Below are 21,852 nucleotides of genomic sequence, written 5' to 3'. Positions count from 1 at the left end.
ATCATGTTAACATAGCTATTTTTTTAAAATAACTATACCACTTCATAATATAACATTTAAAAGCGACCAACCACAAGGCTCTAGCCTTGGCTCAAATAAAATAAGAATCATCAAAATCCAATCAAAAATGCTGAGGTATCAAATACAAAAAAAAAACATAATATGAGAACTACCTCTTTTTAAACTCGGTTGAAATGCAATAATATTCTTCTGCTATAATTATATTGTGAGCTATGAAATAGATATTCTCGTTTTCCTTTTACGCCGTCTCAGTCTGTGATTCAATTAGTTTCTTCTAGGAATAGAACCTAGGTTAACCTAAATTCTTGGTTTTAATGCACTCGACTTATGTATCTTGAAGCAATGTTTTATTAATAACTAGTTTTGCCTCGTGTTTTTTAATGCAAGCAAAATAGCAGGCAAAACCTCGTCCCTTATTTCAGTTCAATTTTTTTAGAAAAATATTTAGGGCCCGTATCTTAACCGTTCTTGATTCTAAATTGCATTCTTTAACTAATAAATCATGCTTTCGCACTTATAATATTTTTATGATTGTCTCTTATAGGGTAATTGTACTTTTTTGAATAGGTATCATTCAGAGAAATAAAACAAAGTTTAAAATTGTATGAATATTTAATTCATAATAAACTGTGACGAAAAAGAATTACTTTTAAATCGAGTCGACGTAATAACAATCGTTCGTTAGAATAATTCTTATACATTTCATTAAAATGAACACAATCAATGTTTATTTTAATGACACATATAAAATATTATTGACTAAAATTATTGAAATATCATAATACATATATGATTATAACACAAATAAGTAACATATAGACTACATTAAGAAATGAAATATGTATTTTATTACAAATAATTAACGACTCCGAACCATTCAAAAATTACGAGATAAAATTCCATTTGGTTCTGAGTGATATTAATTATCTGTGAACAATTTTAGCAGTACTATATTTTTATTACCTACATTAATTTCAAACATAGTCTATAGAGATCATATAAACTAAATACATCTACAGTAGGAAAATATCACTAACCATAGATTATCAGTCTCAGAAAAATTATTAAATACCTTAATCGATAAGCTTTATACATGTATCATATCTTATCTATTCATTAAAATCACTAACATTAAAATATTTTAATTGAGTATTATTTCAATCATCCGTGTTGTTAAATTCTAGAAACCGTGAATAATTTTATATTTTCAAATTATAATTCGCTAAAAACTCATTTTGTATATTATGTGGCTTTAAAATTGCCACACGTATGTAGAGCATAATAGGTTGCTACTATAAGCTTGCAATTACATATTACAAAATATTATCTAATATCTAAAAGTAGTTGTAATATAATTGATTTTTCGCACCATGATAATGAATTGAATGAATACGATCCACTTTTACAGAACAAGACAGAATATTAATATTGAGAATAAATTTTGTAAGCTGTTCTGAATCTAATTCTTAGGCATTAAAGTAATCAATCAAATCATAATTCTGTAATTCTTAACACGCCCTTATTAATATAAAAAAAACCGAAAATTCTGTCACTCTCACTAGGAAAATACTTATTTTATTCATTCTATAAAATCTACAAAATTGCTTATTCATTCGCGGGCAGTATCAGTGTTTTAAATTTTAATTGCCCCTCCATAGCTTCGTCATGACGATTGCATGACGTCACTGCACACAAGCAATGATTAGCACTTAAGTGTAGAAACCATTTCCACACTGCACGTGGTCCACGGTTGAATGAAACTTGATGTCACTTCAGGAGACAGCGGATAAACCTTTTCACCCTTCTTATCGTTTGACTGAAATAAACAATGTATTATATTAATGAAAATACGAGTGTGTTTATTTATACAAAAAAAAAACAATCATTATCTATACAAGTAGAAAACATATGTATATGGATGTAGACTTTTGCCCTGGCTTCGAAATATATAAATTTTCCTTTACTTGGTTTTAGTTTACGTTACCTATTACTTATCAATTATAATTATTAGAAATAGAATATTACTAAATGTATATTGCACGCCTCATAAGCGAAGCGTTGAGGTGGGTACTACTGTCACTTCGCGCAAAACATCTGATTTTTCAAACTTAAAATGTCTTTATGTATCATACATTGCACTTGTAAGATAATACATACACACACATATTAAGAAAAAACACTATTTTTAACGTTCATGATATTTTTGATGTCATTTTTGTTATTTAAACTAGTTAAAAAACAGTTTAAAAAAGTTCTGTCTTGGACGTCCGTGTGTCTGTATGTGCGGATCCTTTTTCTTGTTAACACGATAGCGACCGAAATACTTTACTAATCGAGTCTTTTTTTTTCTCTTACGCTTGAGTATGCTCAGGAATAGAACCCTTTCATTTTTCAGGGTCTGATTCGATGTGGATTAATTGTTATTAAATAAACAAAAATAATAATTAATAAATATTTATTAAAAAAAAATTATGAGGCGTGCACTTTTGGATTTTCCAAATTATTTTTAGCTTTTTTTTAGCCCTTTGTCCATCTCAGAATAATCATACGGCTTCCTCATCACTTGGGAAATGTTGCGTTAATAACAAGACAGTTTAAAAAATTCTGCTGATAAGTTCATACAATTTTCTCTCTAGAGTATGCCATTTTGAATTTTATGTGACACGATAAAATAGCTCATAACTCTCGGATATTTCAGATGGCTCTTTGTATGCTATAATTTCATAAAAGTAAATATTACATGCAGTACATAATTTGTCAAATAATGTAAAATCAGAAGTTAACATACACAAATTTTAATACTAACTATAAACTTCACAGAATTATATCTATCTTAAAAACCCGAAATTTTTATTCAAATTACCTAAAGAAGTTTAGTTGTTTATGTTAGTGTAGTGCATGTATATCCAATCGTTATAATATTATATACGTTATTTATATTCGTTAGATATATAATATATTCAATACGTTATTTTAACACAAAATTCAATACGAATCATCTCCGTAACTCCATTGTTCAGCGCAAAAAAACATTTTTAATAAAGTGCATACTATTTAGGGCGTAACAAAGTCGGGTGCAATGAACTGCGCGTAAACAAGTAATATCAGCATGCAGTTATGTTGCTTGTGAAATCGAAACAATAAAACGTGTTGCAGTATTTACTAATAAAATGTGGAAAATTGGAAAGCTGATATTTTAAATATTTCCGGACGCTTCAATTTGCATACAATGCTAAATCTATTCCCGTTGTGATCAAAGCTTTTTCTGTGGAAACTGAATAACTGATAAATAATTTATCATACAATTGAATATGCAAAATGTTTTGAAAATACTTATGGCACATTTGGTGAAAAAATAATGTTGTTTTTTTGGTAAATACTGAATTTTGTAAAATTATGAATATATTTAATAACTGTGTTGCCCGTTTTAAAATTTAAATGATATGCATATTATTATCAAAATAATAATTATTTTTCCTTGCGTTGGCTTATTCCCATATTTAACAGGTTTTTTTACCTGGATTGCCTTCAAAAAATTCTCATGTAACGCGGGCGAAGTTGCGGTCTTTAACTGGTATGAAATATAATAATATTTTCTTACTCCTTAAACCTTTGTCTTTCCATAAAAGCTTTCATTGAATATATCGTGTCGTGTCGAAGGTCGGGTTATCTAATTACGAGCTAAAATGTCGTGTCATAACGCAGCTTTATTTAATTTGTGTCTAATGGCGGACTTTAATGACGATTTTAACGATTATAACACATATTGACTCTCCCTATTTTCTTAAAAAAAGTGAAGTGATGCATTGTACTTTTGTTTCACTGATCGATAGGTGATCAGCCCTCTGTGTCCTACCAGACCGAGACATTTTTTTTCTTCGTCTCCACCGGGAATCGAACCCTCGGTTTTACGCTCACGCGTCAACCACTGTACCAAGGAGGCGGTCTCCCTATTTTCTTAGGACAATATTTATATTTTACGAGCTTTTACCCGCGGCTTTTTTTTGTCCTTATCGTTTACTATACAAATTTTCATCCCCTATTTCATCATCTCCAAATTATTGTAAAAAATGGTCTAATGGTAATTTTTTCTTTAGTTGTAACGTTAGAATAAGGTTTCCTCTTGGAGTTGAGCAATCCCCGCATGATGGCTTCCCCTTTCAGTAATCTCTAGTGACAATTAGGTTACTTCCGTGCTAGACCGACAACAATAATTAGTCTTCACAGGAAATGTAACTCAGGACCTGATAATAGGAGAGTTATACGTTTTTGTGCTTTTTATAAGAAACATTAGTATAAATATGACATTAAAAGAGTAACTACAGAGCTTCTTGCTTCTTCTCTTTAAAAACTGCTTTCCGAACCTGTGGTAAAAAATGATTTATGTATTTTGAAGATTCAAAAGTCTAAAGTTGTTTATAGAATGAATAAATGATTGTCGAATACATATTATAAAATAATATACATATTACATTTATGCTCTGCCCTATTCCTCTCCTCTAACTAATTTCCTTCCGTACTCCGGTTGTCTGGAAGAAATAGCTATTTAGCGATAAGACCGCCATTTGTTTTAATTTATAATTAGATTAAGTTCATATTTAAGTTATCTAAGAGCAATAAAGGATAAATAAATAAATAAATCTCAAATTGATAAGACATAAGTGATGGAGCCACAACTGTCACTACAGTTAAGGAGGTTACGCAATAGGCATTTTGGGAGAGCGCCAGTACAATCCATGAAGCAAGGATAAAAGTATTGTGTTTCTAAGTTAAATTTGCTTAGAGAATATTTGTCATTTCATTTCTGTACAATCGATTTAAAATACACAGCTATGTTTACTGAACTTTCAAAAAACTTATTGATAGGCATAATTTTTTGTTTTTATAGTTTTTTTGCAAGAAACTGATTGCTATCTGACAAAATGAATAGAGTCGAGGCAAACTGGTCTGTATTATGACTGAGACTAGTTTCTAGAACTTTTTTTGATAGTTTTATACATTATGAAATACAAGACTAATGATAAAAACATGTTATACCTCTCGGCGTTAAACAGCGCTTCTAAAATCTATCTATACATATATCTATACTAATTTAAAAAAAACTTAGCTGGAAAAGGAACTACTGGTCCGATTTGAAAAATTATTTCGGTGTTACATAGATCATTTATCGAGGACGGCTATAGGCTATAATATATCATACGCTAAGACCAACAGGAGCGGAACCGGTGATACCGTGGGGCGCAGCTAGAAAACAAATAAATGTGTTTAGATGACGTTTTTAATCGCTGAATTAATTGCATTCAATATTGTAATGAATTTCATTAAAAATAATAAAATAGAAACGATAGAATTACCGAGTTCGCGACTCAAGGGCGTGTTGGCTTCCTCTTATTATTTTCAACCTAGATTTTAGACAAAGGTAATGCCTAGTCGTTTCGGGAACTGTAGCGTTTGTGCCGAATTCAAGACAAGATAATTTTATCGCGTGCAATATTTTAAAATCGAATTGTTCATTGAAATTGCGCCGGTAATTTACTAATGTGAGTGGGAAGTTAAGAATGGATTGTAATGAGTTAACAGTTTTACACGATTTAATCTATACTATTCGCAGGCTGGGGCTCTACTTGCATGTATGAAGTACCTACTATTTTAAGCGATGACCTATGTCTATAGGCAATATTAGGGCCTATTAGGGCATGTTCAGCCGTTCTGGCGTTATTACTTTTATATTATGTAGTTACAGCTGTATTTGTTGTGATGATCTAATCTAAATTACAATCCAAATTTTATACAGATGTTTGAAAATCGAAATGCATATAATTGGCGGGTTGTAAGAAATTAGAAGAGGACAATATAATCTCAAGGGTATTAGAAACTTTTTTTAACTGAGCTTTAACCGGTCTCAAAAACTTTATAAGATTTAAATGCATTTAAAAAATTAAGTAGAGCCTTAGTTTCTTATATTTTAACGTTCTTTGTTATATAGTTTAATGTCTATATAATATTTGTTTCGTTTCCACAAGGAATAGGTTCTTCATACGATCCTTATTTTATGACGTCACTCAATTCGGTTCCCTGTCAAATAATAGGCCATTAAAGTGACATTTCACGCATGTCGCCATTTTGTTTTATGTTGCCAACTTTCGCGGGGTTTTAATATGGTATTAAATTTAATAGATACTTCTTGGTTATGATATATTTCTATATTGTTTGCGGTTTATAAGAAGAGTCATCCAGATCTCATATTATCATAAGTTTGCACGAAAATGAGTGTAGTTGGCTGTTCGATGAAGTTTTAGAAAAGCTTTGTTTGCCGAGATGTTTCCTGCTTCTTAGTTGTATTTGGGGCGAAAAATGGAATCATCTCAAAGATATTAAAATATGATATTTCTAATTGGGGATAGTCTAAGAAAAACAGACGTACATTTTTTATATTTCTTCTACCGTCAAAGTCTTATTTGCTGAACGTGTTAAAAGAAGAGACGTTTATTATTTACTAGCGACCCGCCCCGGCTTCGCACGGGTGCAATTCTGATACTAAAATATATACACTACAGAAAAACTGTGAACGTTGTATATAAAAACATAGCGGCCCGCTCCGGCTTCGCACGTGTAAAATAGATAGCCGGGCGGCCGGTACCGGTACGCTACGTCCCGCAATTTTTAAATCTGTAATATCTTCGAAAATATTCACTTAAATCATACGGTGTAAAGGGCCATATAGATCTATATTAAATGAACAATGTGTTCAAGGTATTTAATTGGTTAAGGATTAATGCTGTATTGGTTAAAATCGCTTCAAAAATTAGCCATTATTTGTCGTAAAAAGTAAATGACAAAAAAAAGTTATTGTGGGTTATCCATAAGAGATAGACATATACCATCCATCGCGGACTTTTCTGTAGACCTTCTCAATGTGTATAATACTTAGTACATTATTTTGATAAAACTCGTAGGGTTCAGCCTGCGTTTGCAATGTAAGCGGAAAAAATGTAATTTTTTACGACATCACATTAGAAACCTCAAAAATAACAGCACTTCTCCACTATTTAATGGATGTTATTATACATAAAAACCTTCCTCTTGAATCACTCTATCTATTAAAAAAAACCGCATCAAAATCCGTTGCGTAGTTTCAAAGATTTAAGCGTACAAAGGGTCATAGGGAAATAGGGACATAGGGACATAGGGACAGGGAAAGCGACTTTGTTTTATACTATGTAGTGATTTATGTACATATATTATTATATTTATTTTATAGTATTATATTTGTTTGTAAGTATGTACATAATACATTTCTTGGGCTAGCTTACACAACATGAAAGGTTTCGTCAGTTCCGTCTTGATTGTGGGAATGAGCATATCCTCAATAAAAAATTCAAATGCTTTAAAAGTTAATTTGGCCTTACTCATTGAGTAAGTAGGTGTATCAACATTCCAAAATTGTCATAATATACTTTAGATAAAGACAAGACAAAAGGTCACATCAAACGATTTCAAAAATAATTTTGAAGTGAAAGTTCTTTAGGCGCGTTGAGAGTAAAATTTCAAGGTCGCGTCATGGAGTAAGGTGACGATTTTGGTATCGAATCTTGCCAAAGAACTCACTTCTGACACGTGTGGTTGGCATGCTCTTTTTTCCTATCCAATTTACCGTTCATATAATATAGTTCCTCTCTGGCTGTCGACAGCCGAGCGCAAAGGGCCAGGTGCGCACACGCCACGCGGCTGCCACGTTGCCCCGCAGCAAGGCCACCACGTCGTCCAGGTAACGCACAGCTTGAGACTGCGCGGTGAGCGAGCGGGCGACGGCTGCGCAGCGGCACGCGCGGTCCGACTCCGCCTGGCGATAGAAAGATAGATGTAAATGTGACTAATATAGGTAATATGTTATTGTTCACATTTTGCTATATGACATATTAAACAGGGACAAAATTATATACAGCTGAAACGTAGGTTCGGATCCCCTCTCCGACGTAATATATTTCATATGACGACATTTAAATACCTGCGAGAATTGAATTTATTATTGAATTTTTAGTGATAGTTTTTGATGTAATAACTAGACAAATGATAAAAAACTGATATTTAAAATATGTTGTAATAACAATGAACAAAAACCTGTCATAGGAATATTCACAAACGATTTTCACTACCTATTGAAAAGACGAAAACAGTAAAAACTATAACAATTTCTTAACTAATTTAATACAAAATTACGTGCACCAGAAATAAAAAAACACAGAATAAAAACTCTCAATGATTAGGCTCATATTCATAAACTTTCCGAGCAAAAAGCTTTCCGCTTCGAGAAAGTACTAACAGTTCTAAAACTGTTTATGTGCAAAACTAAACTGCACTAAAATACAATCTTATAATTAGAATCGGAATTGGCTTTGCAGAAATTTAATTCTATAACTTTTCGATACTAAAGCTTATTTGTGGTTGAATTTCTAAAGGTCAATAAACAATTCCGGATTTTAAAACTTTAACAAGGAACTAATGTAATAAATATTAATTATATATTAATATGCAAATTTATTCTAATCATTAAATTATGTGATACCTATTGGTCTTTCTTTTCGGAAAGTTTGTAAATTATTTTATTTGCAAATTTAGGAGACGGAGAGGAGTCAGGAGACTTGTCATGTTAGCATAAATTCACTAAGAAATAAATATTATAATATGACTAACAAATACTTTTTATAAGATAACACAATATGTAATATAATAAGTGTCGAAGTAGCAATAATTCCAAAACTAATTAAGCGTTATTAACACAAACTACAATAATTTATGTACAGTTCAACAATTAAAAATAAAAAACACGACGCTGGTCCACCACCTTGTGCACACTAAAGTACTAATTAATAAAGATAACATATTATTTATTACACAAATAATGGGGTCCTAAATAAGAATTGAATATATACTGGAAATTTAAAAAATGTTTACCGATTAAGTTTGCCTAATCTTAATAAAACACGAGTGATAAATCGCATCATTTGCCGCGTTTTTTTCAATTTCGAATGTCTTTTATAAAAATGGAATGTAATTTGTTTTTTTTTTTATAAATCGTCGAGCGATGGAAGCTTTTTAAATTCAGTGATTTTGTACAGCTAAAAATGTAACGATAAAATAAAAATGATGGGAATTTAGGTCAGTGCGATTTGAACTTGTGAAAAATTAGCTGTAACACAATACGTCCGGAGGGGCTTCATTGAGTAGGAAGCAAGCGAGGCTCATAAATCCGCATGCAAATATATGCTACCTACATACTGTGTACATAGCTAAAAGGAAATTACTAAATATTATAAAAAGAACATTTATTTAGTTCAAACGATTTACACATGAATACTTATAAAGAAATGTATAGGAAATATCACGTAAAAAGAAAACGAATTTTGTAAAACGTGAATACAATTTTTGACGTTAATCCTTACACCTTGGCCACGGACACCGGCGGCGCGACCGACGGCGCGACCGGCGGCGCGGCAAGTCGCGCGGCGCGGTAAGCATGCCACGGGCAGTGGCGTTCGCCGCCGCGACCAGTGTAGACGAGGAGACGAGATAGCTTTATCAAAGTTAGCTCGACGTTGTTTGGAGAGTAGCAGCTTTTTTGCTCAAGATTTAATGTTTGGAAGATATAGTGGAGTACACGAATTAAATAGAAATCGTGTTACAGACGGAGAATTCCACCAAAAATATGAAAAATATAGGCATGATGAAAAATTATGTTGCGGGTGGCTAGACTTCCAAATAGCTGGTCTAGCTAGAATTTCTGCAATAAAAGCTTCCGTCTCCATTTTCGCGAAAAAAAAAACAAACTATTTTAAATTAAGTTCGCTCCGGGAGTAGTCGCCGCGTCTGCCGCTCGACTCCGTGGCCTGCGCCGTAATAACTCATACATTTGTTTCGATCGCTAGTCGTGCCGCGCGATTCGCTCGGGGAAATTCGCCGGTCGTCTCGCTGGTCGCCGCTGCGCGTGGCATGCCCAGTACATTTCCATACATTTGATTCATTCGCAAGACGCGCCGCCAGTCGCGCCGCGCGAATTTTCGCTATAGCGAATTGTCCGTGGCCAGCACGTTAGTTCTTGAATATGGCCGTATTTGATTCGTATCATCGTATTATGAAAAACATAATAATATGTATAAAACAAAGTTGCTTTCTCTGTCCCTATGTCCCTATGTATTCTTAAATCTTTAAAACTACGCAACCGGTTTTGATCCGGTTTTTTTAAATCGATAGTGATTCAAGAGGTAGGTTTTAGGCACTATAACTTATTAGGTTTTAGACAAAGCGGGCGAAGCCGCGGGCGGAAAACTAGTTCATGTTTAATATTGTAACCACAACTGTCGACGAAAAATAATGTCTACGTATTGATTAAATTTTAAAGATTTCTTTACACTTGTATTTAATAATATTGCTAGTGTATGTAATAGATTTAAAGACATATAATTTAAGTACCTACAGTTAACTGGTAATTTGAAGGAGAAAAATAGTACGCATCGTTAAATGTACCGCACAATTATAATTAATTTTCCATGTTTTGACGTTCATAAAAGATATAATTATCGTGTAGTTATTGCAATACTCGATGTTGGCAGAAATAATAAACTTTGCCTTCGATAACAGATAGTGTGAACTCATTTTAATGTTAAAATCAATACAACAGAATTGATAAAAATGCATTTATTGTTTGATTGTTTTTTTGCATTTTAATAACGTACCTATAATGTAGGTTAATATTTAAATTGATTAGATTTTAATAGTGTCGGTTTTTTCTTTGTTGTCACATTCAGCCCTGATTTTTTTGTCATGCTAGATAGAAGTGATAAATTTTAATAGAAATTTAATGTTCTGTTTATAATGTTTTAGTTTTGTTATCAGAGTGTTTATTATAATAACTTTTTATAATTCTTTAATTTTCGCGGGAATTTGTTTATATAAGAAATTAATGATATTTGTACAGTGCAAATATCAAGCTAAACATATTGATTATTATAGATACAAATTAGAAACCTTAAATTAAGTTTTTTTAGGTAAATTTAACAAGGAATATCACATAAAATATTTCTCCTGAGTTATCATAAAATATTTTTAATCTTCCCTTAATCCGCTGTCAGACTAATCCCGAAAACGAATCGTATATTCGTTATGACATGTTTAATTATATATTACTTTGGAAATTCGAAAGTCTTCTATGATTAATTATATATTAAGAATAGTTATTCATAATAAATAAGGATTATGACTCTCTAGGGAAGGAGACATTGTTAATTGTCATAAATCATCAGGGAAATAAAACCTTAGTATGTACGGCGTGGTTATAATGTACCTACTTACCTCTTTGTAACTAGCTGACCCGACAGACGTTGTCCTGTTTTCACTCAAATTGTCAAACCCGTGAAAAGTTTTAATTTTAAATGCTTAGTTTAAATGGGTTAAATATCCTCAATTTTTATGTGCAAATTTCTAGAGTTTTTCCAGGATCTTATGAAGGCATTAGATCATTGTTCTGACAATAATGAGATAGGTACTTATCAAGATAAGAATAATCGAAATCGGTGAAGCCGGTCACGCGCATTTTTTGTTATAGAGGTATTTTTCTATGTAGAGATGCGTATTAGAACTAGGTATATAGAAAAAACTATAATATAGATTTAAATATCTAGACTGAATATCTAATAAAACAATATATGATGTAGCGTTTTATGGCTAAAATCGTTCGTCGTTGGTTTTGAGACTCGATAGTCGATACAGACACACAGATGAGCAATTTTTTTGTACATTTTTAAATTCATGTTTTCCATATGAATCACGTTATATTAGTGCCGATTAGGCTAATATAACTTCTTTTAATATTAATATCTGTGCGATAACGACGCGAATTAGATATTTTAAATCTAAACTTAAGTTAAATAAATATATTTTCATCAGTAACTATAACTAACGACGAATTCTTAATAGATTTATTTGCATTTATACAAAAGACACACGCACGCACTGTTAATGGCAATTATAATGTTAAATTCCTTCGCTCTTATAGTGAAACGAAATTTATAGAGCAATTAACGAGCCTCAACATTAAAACAAAGACTTACGGATTGATATCCCACTCGGTAAGGAGTTTCAGGAATATGTTTAATCGTTAATTCAACTAATCTACTGATATCGATTAAAAATTTATCACCGAGTTCCCTCAAGGCCACCGGTTAATTCTTTATGAACGACTGTGTTACACGCGTCTAACAAGATTATTGGTGTACTGTCGCAGCTGAAATAAATCCTCTGACGTCACTTTTCGAACCCTGAACAATGATTAGGGCGCTTGTGCACTACAAGGAATTTTACTGTCCGGCATTCCGATTTTTTACGGTCCGGTGTGGCATGAAAAAACCGATGAATTGCTTGTGCACCTGTCCGTCTTAACTCGGATCAGTGCGGTACAGTTCAAGGAAGTTTGGCGGTATAATGCTATCATAAATTAAAATGATTGTTTTTGCATTTTACAAGAAACGAGTAAAAAATATAGAAGGTGAAATATTATATTATGTACTTCGTTATAATAAAAAGTAAAGTTCCGTAAGAGATTTAAAATGCGTGTTTCACTTATTTATTTTAATCGGTGACGAGGAGCTAAAGCTATTCCCACTTGAACTTTAACTTACCAACACTTACTTAGATAATAATTATAGGTCAATGCTTGGTCAATGTATATAAAATAACAATACCGACTTCACAAATCTCATTGCCAACTAAAAGAAAGTAAAACAAGAGCTTGCTTTGAATTGGCATATGCAGTAAAAACAGTAAAATCCAAGCAAGTGGGCATTCGAAAACAATTATACCTACAGCGATTCGTAGACACAAAAAACCATCCGGAATAGGGAAAAGTAAAATGTCGGACAGTAAAATTACGTATAGTGCACAAGCTAGTATATAGATTAATGGCGTGCCATACCGGACCGTGCACAAGCGCCCTTATACTTGGATTATACCGTTGCGATAATAAATTTTGTTTTTACGTTTCTAATGAACGCGCGTAAACTGACGGAAGTCATGGCATTATTTCCGGTAATCAATTCACCATACTAAATTGAAATTTTTTGTGTTCAAAATTGGCTAAGTGGTAAGTACTACAGCACCAAACACCAAGCGTGCGGATACGTGGTACAGGGGTGGTACCAACGCGTCAAGGGTCGCGGCGGGTCACCCGTCGAGCCAGCACCTGGATGTCTTCGTGGATCTCGGCCAGCTCCTCGTGCAGGTTGCGGGACTCCGCCAGCAAGGCGTCTATCCGCCGCGCCGCCGCCGTCAGCCCGTTCTCGTCTTCGAAGTCCTCCTCATCGTCCTCCACGGCCAACGCCAACTTGCCCAAACGCTCCCGCTCTAACGCTTCCCTGATGCCGCCCCCACGCTTCCGAAATTCCCGTAATAACTCTCTACGTATGTGACTGCCGCTCTGTTCGTCCTCCTCGGCCTCCCGCAACTCGTCAGCTAAAGACCGCTCCCGCTTCGAGTCCGGCTGGCGCGGCTGTTTCTTTGGGCTGGTTTGCTCTTTCTCTGCGACCGGTGTGGACTGGGCGTTCGGCGGATGTGTTCTCTGGAGGAAGCGCCAGGTGTCCTCATCGTAAGGCTTGATCAGGCCTCTTCTAGGCGTCGCCCGGACGATCGCCTCGAGTTCGTCCCGACCGGGGTCGTCCGGTTTTAACAGCTCCAGGATTTTCACGCGTCGCGGGGAGAGCGGGGGGAACTTCCTGTCGGCGGAGACGGTGAGGCGCTGCTCTCGGGCGTGCCGGCTGACGATCTCGTATTGTGTCTCGCGGCGGTACAAACTCATGTCGCGCACGAGCGGCGCGCGCGGACGCACTGATCGGCCCGTGCCCCGTACTACGAAAGCGGCACGCGAGTACGTTATTGTTTTAGTGAATAATTCGCCTAGTTACGAGGCGAAATCGGATTTCGATGAGCTAATTAGTCATTGCCGCGCTCCCCGGCTGTCGCAGCTCAAGTGCAACGTTACACTTATTCAATTATGTTAAAACAAAACGCAGAATGAAGATGTAACCTAATTAGTTCATAAACAAATTTGTTTGATTACTTAATTATCTATTGTTTGATTTGCAAAACGGTATTTTAGTTAAATAATTAACGATCTTGTTTTGTTTTGTGATGATAAGTTTAATATAAATACTAAATAGCTTATACCTAAGGCTTATAGGTAGATACTATATAGCTTGCTTCTGAATAATTATTAAAATTATTTTGCATATTACTCATTGATAAAAAATGTTATTATAAATTATTGTGTTAAAACCATATTTTTAAAATAGATGTTGCATAATATTTGTTAAAACAAGACAGTCCTGCCGTCATAAATAGCTAATTGCATAATATATTATAAGTAGTTCGCCGACGGAACTTGTTAATAAAACTTGTTTATGGCCACTTTAAATTATGTTAAAGTTCATATTGAAGGAGAATTTTTAAACGCAAGCGTCATAGGTATGACGAGAGCACTATAAATTTAGTAATGCAAGCCTTTTATTAAGAATGCAAGTATAATACTGTAAAAAACTAATTATAATGTATTGATCGATATTTATATACAATCTTTTTATAAATGTCTGCTGTCAGTCTGATTTAAAAAACTACTTAATCGATTAGATACGAGATTTTGTATAAAATCTAAATTGATAAATAACACTGTTGTGAAAAAACTAAAAGGCCACAGTTTTAAGATATGTCTGCCAGATGTTTTATGTTTTTAGACATAATAAATGTGCAATAATTCTGCTTTATATTCAAACAAGTGAAATCTCACTTCCTTATGGGTATGGTGAAAATGCATTTCACATTTTATTACCTCAGTTTAGACAAAAATAGTCAGAATACGGACATGAAAACCTAGTAATTTGAATTTCTATTGCAAAAATATAATATGAAGCTGTAATGATTCATTATCAATGTTAATGAGAATTCGATGAATATTTGTATCAATAAAGATTCTATCGAAACCTTATTGAATTTTAGTTGAATTTCTTTGAGTAATTATTCATATTGATAAAAATTCTATCGAAATCTTAATCTATACTAATATTATAAAGCTGAAGAGTTTGTTTGTTTGTTTGTTTGAACGCGCTAATCTCAGGAACTACCGGTCCGATTTGAAAAATTCTTTCAGTGTTAGATAGCCCATTTATCAAGGAAGGCTATATATATATCGTCACGCTAAGATTAACAGGAGCGGAGCAATGCGGGTGAAACCGCACAGAACAGCTAGTTCAATATAAAGTTATTTATTGTACATTGCTTTTGCGTTATTAAAAAATATTGTTATTCACATTAATGTAGAGTACATAGCGTATTGCACATATTTTTTTTTAATTTTTAAAGATATAGGAAAATGAATGAAAAGGTCTCCGAGTAGCTTCTGTATGTAAAATGATCTTCTATCTTGTGGTTGAACCGGTGTTTAACGCTTTGTTAATAGACCGTAATACAATCTTTAAACCTTAATTACAATGTAAGAACTTCCTGCCTTGGAAAATTGGTTATTTTACTTATGTATAGAAAACTTAAGGTCTAGGAGAGGAAGGAGCTATGTTTAGCGTAAAGATTTCTCTGTAATAAACAATTTAAAAAGTTAATGTGTTTCATTTCATTTAATAATAATCATCAAATTTTGAACATGTAGGTACCCTACCATTTTCGACGTCCATTTGTATTATTTCTTAACAAAAAAAGAAAGCAAAACTAAGTGTTGTACTAATACTATAAATGATTGGTTTGTCATGATGAATATTACAATACCACGGAAAATGAAATCGATTCCATTTGTTTGTATGTATGTGTGTTATAATTGACTAATAGCAAAAATGCAGTGCTGTGATGCGTAAAGCAAGCTATTAATATATGTATCCAGGTTGAATAAAAGTGAAATACCACGCTTCGCAGACTCGTTTGTAGATTGTTACTAGATTATATACTAGCGGCTCGCCCCGAGTTCACGTGCGTTCAGTAGTTAAAACGTTAAATTTAAAAAAAACATGTGATCTCTGGGGTATGTCTGTAAATTTAGTAAATAATATCATAGAAAACATTGCCAATCAACTAGCGTTTATATTTAATCGGTGTTGCGACTGTGGTATATTCCCTGATTTACTAAAGTTTAGCAAAGTTATTCCTTTATTTAAAAGTGGTGACCAAGAAGACAGTAATAACTATAGGCCAATTTCCATATTACCAACTTTGAGCAAAGTCTTCGAGAAACTAATTTTAAACCAATTAAATAGTCATTTTGCATCAAATGGTTTACTGCACGCCAAACAGTATGGTTTCACAAAGGGGCGCTCTACCACTGATGCCGGAGTAGCTCTTTTATCACATATATACAAAGCATGGGAAAATTCAAAGAATGCTTTGGGGATATTCTGCGACCTTTCTAAGGCTTTCGACTGTGTAGAACATTCCACTCTATTACGGAAACTAAATTTTTATGGTATCAAAGGTTTAGCTCAGGATCTCATAGCTTCATATCTTCAGAACAGGGTACAAACCGTTGTCGTTAATGGAGAGAAATCTCGCGGTGCGCCGATTAACATAGGTGTTCCGCAGGGATCTATCTTAGGACCGTTTTTGTTCTTAGTGTATATTAATGACCTACCTTATTATTTGCAGGATATGTGTGAAATAGTACTGTTTGCAGATGACACCTCATTAATATTTAATGTGGATAGACATGACACAAATGTTGACGAAGTAAACTCTGCTCTTTTACGCATATCCAATTGGTTTAGTGCTAATAATTTACTATTAAATACAAAAAAAACAAATTGTGTAGAATTTATCCTCCCAAATGTAAAAAAGGTGAAAAGGAATATTATTTTAAACGGGGAGGTATTATACCCTGTGGAATCGACTGTTTTTCTTGGTTTGACATTAGATGAGAAGCTTCAATGGGGGGCTCATGTTACCACCACCGCTGCTAAGCTCAGCTCAGCTGCATATGCAGTTAGAAGAATAAGGCATCTCACCGATGAAGAAACGGCTAGATTGGTTTACTTTAGCTACTTTCATAGCATAATGTCCTATGGAATTCTGCTATGGGGCAGGGCTGCAGATATAGAAACTATATTTATATTACAGAAAAGAGCCATACGCTCTATATATAATTTGCGTGCTCGAGACTCACTAAGAGATCTCTTTAAGAATACTGGTATCCTTACTGTACCGTCGCAGTATATATTTAATAATATTTTATATGTACATAATAACGCTTACTTACACACAAAAGTAGGAGATAGACATTGTTATGGCACAAGAAACAGAAATAAAATTGAAATGCCATTTTTCCGGCTAGCTAAAGTTAAAAATTCATTTATGGGCCAAGGTATACGCTTCTACAACAGAATTCCTCATAATATTAAAGAGTTTAGTAGTTATAAATTTAAAACTTATATAAAAAATGTACTTGTCCAGAGAGCCTATTACAGTATTAAGGAATATATGGAAGATAAAAACCCATGGAGGGTTGTCGCGTAAAAACCACAGGACAGTTCTTTGGCATATTATGATAATATATTATGATATTACATATGTAATTTGTAAAATTGTAAATCTGACATGATTAAAAAGAGCAACTATGGAGTTTCTTGCCGATTCTTCTCCGTAGATACTGCTTTCCGAATCGGTGGTAAATGTTAAAAATATGTACTTAATGACGTTTCAAAAGTGCTTCTAGAAGAAGTCTAATTGAATAAATAAATGTTTGAGTTTGAGTTTGAGTTTGAGAATGTACATGTGCAACAGAAACATAACATAAGATTGTGGATTCAGTCTTGACGATTATCACTCTTACGTAGTATTTGTATTCTCTTTGATTATCACATACTCACATATTTTGTATATTTCTATACTCTATGCTTTACTATACAGAGAAAAGATTTTTTGTTAGCTACTTTTTGTTAAAGAATTATGTCGATACTAAGCAAGCAACTATTAATTATACAAGACTAGTTTTCCGCCCGTGGCTTCCCCCGAATTTTCAAAGAAAAACCCGCACAGTTCCCGTACTTCCCGTGGGATTTCCGGGATAAAACCTATCCTATGTGTTTATCAGTGTTACCTTCTAAATAATATGTGTGCTAAATTTTATTGTAATCGGTTCCGTAGTATTAGCGTGAAAGAGTAAAACATACATACACATACATCCATCCTAACAAACCTTTGCATTTACATATAATACTAGCGGTCCGCCCCGGCTTCGCCCGTGGTACATATTTACGTTTTCTCTACATAAAAACCATCCTCGTACTTCAAGGAATATAATAAAAAAAGAATTATCGAAATCGGTTCAGCCGTTCTCGAGTTATGCGCTTACCAACACATTTTGCGATTCATTTTTATATATAAGACTAGCGGTCCGCCCCGGCTTCGCCCGTGGTACATGTTTACGTTTTCTCTACATAAGAACCATCCTCGTGCTTCAAGGAATATAATAAAAAAAGAATTATCGAAATAAGTTCAGCCGTTCTCGAGTTATGCGCTTACCAACACATTTTGCGATTCATTTTTATATATAAGAAGAAGATTAGTGGGACAGTGTGACGTTACGAAAATTGATTGTGCGTTAGAAATTGTAATAGATAAACATTGGTATGTATTTTAAAATGTAATAACTAATAAACTATGTTAATCTTTAGATGCAATCCCGATTGATAACAAGTCTTCTAATGGGAAAATAATTGCAGCAATTATTGCTATACGCTTCCTGGTTGAGTGGTATTGGTAAAAAACACTCCGTAAATTGGTCGGTTAATTATATCAGTATACAGTTTTGTTCTGGAACATTTTTTGTTTCCGGACATTAAATACGAGAGAACCTGATGGACTAGAAATAAAAAATGTAAAGACTGTTTTTAGAGGTTTCTGAGTATACCTACTAACAAGTCTTAATGAGATACAATAAATTGTTGATAGTGTTTATATTCTTCTGATAGTGATGTTCATAACAAGTAACAACATATCAAAAACATAATTATCTTATGTTAAGAGCATGAAATATGTAAACAAGTTCATCCATTGAATGAATAAACAACTGAATAATTATAATATAAAAGCAATGCATTTCATAAAACATATTATTTTTTATCTCTCGTTTGATTACTACTTAAACTGTTAGCCACAAAGTATTTGATTTCATGGACTCTCACAATTGGGATTGATATCTAATCTATCGAAGCGCAAAGGTGCTCAGCTAATATTAATTAAGTGGTCACCCATCAATATATTTACCGCGGTTAGTGTTGCTTAACCAAACCAATAGTAATTACTAACTATTGAATAATTATTAAAACTTGTTTCATATCCACAAAATTATATAGGTAACACAAGTCTGTAGGATGTTGTTACGTGGACTGACCAATTTGCCAACATGTACAAGAGATTTAGCTAACCTATAGTTATATAGATCGTTAATTAAACCTCAGTTATTCGGCTAAACTATGCGTTGATTAGCCAACACGTGCTCGCCGCAATTCATTGCAAATTGAAGCTCTTAAACTAATGTTTGTTGTGGGTTTGCTTTGCCTGAGGTTGCAAGGATGGAGTGCTCCAATAGGAAGAGTTTGAGATAAAGCCCGTAAAAGGAAATTAGAAGTTGTGCGATTCGCGTATTTTAGGTAGAATGAAGAGTTTCTGTAACATCAGAAATGTTGCTTTTCATTAAATGTAAGTTAATACTACAAAGAAGTCAAAAGCTCGTTCTGCTCTATTCGTATTTTCTCTTTAATGTATAAAGCTGAGTTTTAAACGATGGGCTATTATAATTTATTTGGAATTTTATTCATTATATATGTTTTATTAATACACCATACGTTTAATTCCTAAAATGTTTACATTATTAACTAAGTAACTAGTTGTTCGCGACGGCTTCGCCCGGGTTTTGTTTTTTTTGTTTTCGTTTTCAATTAACAAAAAATCATTAAAATTCGTTCAGCCGATCCCGATGTTGTAAGCTATGGTCAATATCTGTTTATTTGTCAATATCTCAATATCTGTAAATTTGTCAAAAACTTAAAATTGCAGATTTTATTAAGACTTGAATGGTTCGGTTTGGCGCGATGCGATGTATTTAGTTTTTTATTAAAAAAAGATAAGGTTCGTGGAATGGCCCATTACAAACAAAAATAATGAATGCCTGTCTTACTGTTACGGCTATACTTTAAAATAACTCGTTTTAGACGATATTTTTAAATATTTTAAATTTGTGTGAAATAAAACTTCTTATATTTTGCGGCTTGCAAATTTTTAATACATCTGTAGCTATCCTAAATTATTTTACCAGCTTTGCTCGGATTAATTTTGTTTTTTAAATTATATACATATTTAGTTTAAATATCTCACTATCTTGCGAGCAAAAACTTAACCAAGTTTTACTATTACATTCATTTATAAATTACTAGCGGTCCGCCCCGGCTTCGCCCGTGGTACATATTTCGCAATAAAAAGTAGTCTATGTCCTTTCTCGAGTATCAAAATATCTCCATACCGAATTTCATGCAAATTGGTTCAGTAGTTTAGGCGTGATTGAGTAACAGACAGACAGACAGAGTTACTTTCGCATTTATAATATTAGTATGGATTGCGCTATGATAATTCAGTTTTTATAATATAAGCATGGTTTAATTTGAAGGTTTTTACTATATTTGTTAATGAAATTAGTTTATTGAAATAAATAAGTTTATAGGTAGGTATAATTTTGTTGTAAAAGTATTTTAGGTAAAAGAGAAAGTATTGGTTATAACTTTGAAAGTTGGTAAACATAGTTTCCCACTTCAATATTATATTATGGATAAAATATATAGTGATTAAAGAAGTTAGAAGTATAATAAAACTTATAAATTTAATGAGTTTTGTGTTAACGAATCTTAATAATAATAGTCACGCAACCACAATTTGGCTCCATCTTCTCCTTATTTAGGTACGTGGATTTTTGTTCTTCATTAAATAAATCAATTTATAGGTATAGATATTTAAATAAGCTTTTGTTTTATTGTACATATAAACATTCTCAAAAATCATTATCTTCTCTAGTTAGAGATACTCTTTCGTAAGCATGTTCATTATCCTCAACTGCTATTCAAAGCCACCAATTAGTGCTTTTTGTTAGTCTATTCCTGCTGAATATTTTTGTGTCCTATTCTTGTTTCTCGTTCAGTTTCAGACGTTACCTTCCAAAGAACGCGTCAAGCTGTTATTATTTCATTCAACTGCCCGAATCAATACATCGACAGACTGTTCGATATGAATGGCTTGCACTAATTACGGTAGCGTTATCAGCGACGCAATCGTCACGACAATTATATCTATTCGTGACGTCACTATCAGATAGTGATAAGCCGAAACAGTGATAACGCGCAATATATCCATAATTTCGGCGGACTCGTATCATCAGTGGTGGTCTGGGGTACCTCATGGCAGCCTCTTTCCTTGGCCCGAGTGGTATTCGAGACCTCTGCTGATCCTGGACCGAGATGGTTTTTATCTTCATTTTGACCCAGTATCATGATTGATTGGTTCTGTTAATCGATCGGGCGTCGATTGGCGAGCCTTTAGATTTTTCTTGATAAGAATTTTTTTTTCGGGAATTTCTTTGCGCCTTGTTTATGGTGCATTTGTTGATGCAGTTATAGCACCTAGTGCTAATGCTGCGTCTATAATGGTTATTGGATATAATTCAACGCTTCTTTAATGATTTCTAGAGGGAAAATATTGAAAATGTGTATTTATGTAGAGATACGATGGAACGGAGTTCTAATTTTG

The 21,852-nt window shown here is 33.4% G+C and overlaps 1 protein-coding gene across 3 annotated transcripts; it reads right to left on the bottom strand.

Moving 5' to 3' along the window:
• Window positions 1-1,665: 1,665 nt before the first annotated feature.
• On the bottom strand, window positions 1,666-14,024 carry LOC149910787 (uncharacterized). Of its 3 annotated transcripts, XM_090116696.1 has the most exons (3): window positions 13,256-14,022; window positions 7,676-7,864; window positions 1,666-1,837 (listed from the first exon to the last, which is right to left on the bottom strand). In XM_090116696.1, exons 1-2 carry the CDS (start codon window positions 13,865-13,867, stop codon window positions 7,679-7,681), a joined length of 798 nt encoding a protein of 265 aa, XP_089972822.1. In that variant the 5' UTR covers window positions 13,868-14,022; the 3' UTR covers window positions 1,666-1,837; window positions 7,676-7,678. The 3 variants fall into 3 exon arrangements, with proteins under 3 accessions (XP_089972822.1, XP_089972830.1, XP_089972839.1); XM_090116704.1 differs by lacking the exon at window positions 1,666-1,837 and having other exon boundaries at window positions 7,723-7,864; window positions 13,217-14,021; XM_090116713.1 differs by lacking the exon at window positions 1,666-1,837 and having other exon boundaries at window positions 7,725-7,864; window positions 13,213-14,024.
• Window positions 14,025-21,852: the final 7,828 nt, after the last annotated feature.

The sequence above is a fragment of the Colias eurytheme genome, chromosome 2, assembly GCF_061535395.1.
Source record: "Colias eurytheme isolate Ceu_HAF_F1 chromosome 2, ilColEury1 Martin Lab GWU primary, whole genome shotgun sequence".
Lineage (NCBI taxonomy): Eukaryota > Metazoa > Arthropoda > Insecta > Lepidoptera > Pieridae > Colias > Colias eurytheme.
This window is presented reverse-complemented; position numbering and strand designations above follow the sequence as displayed.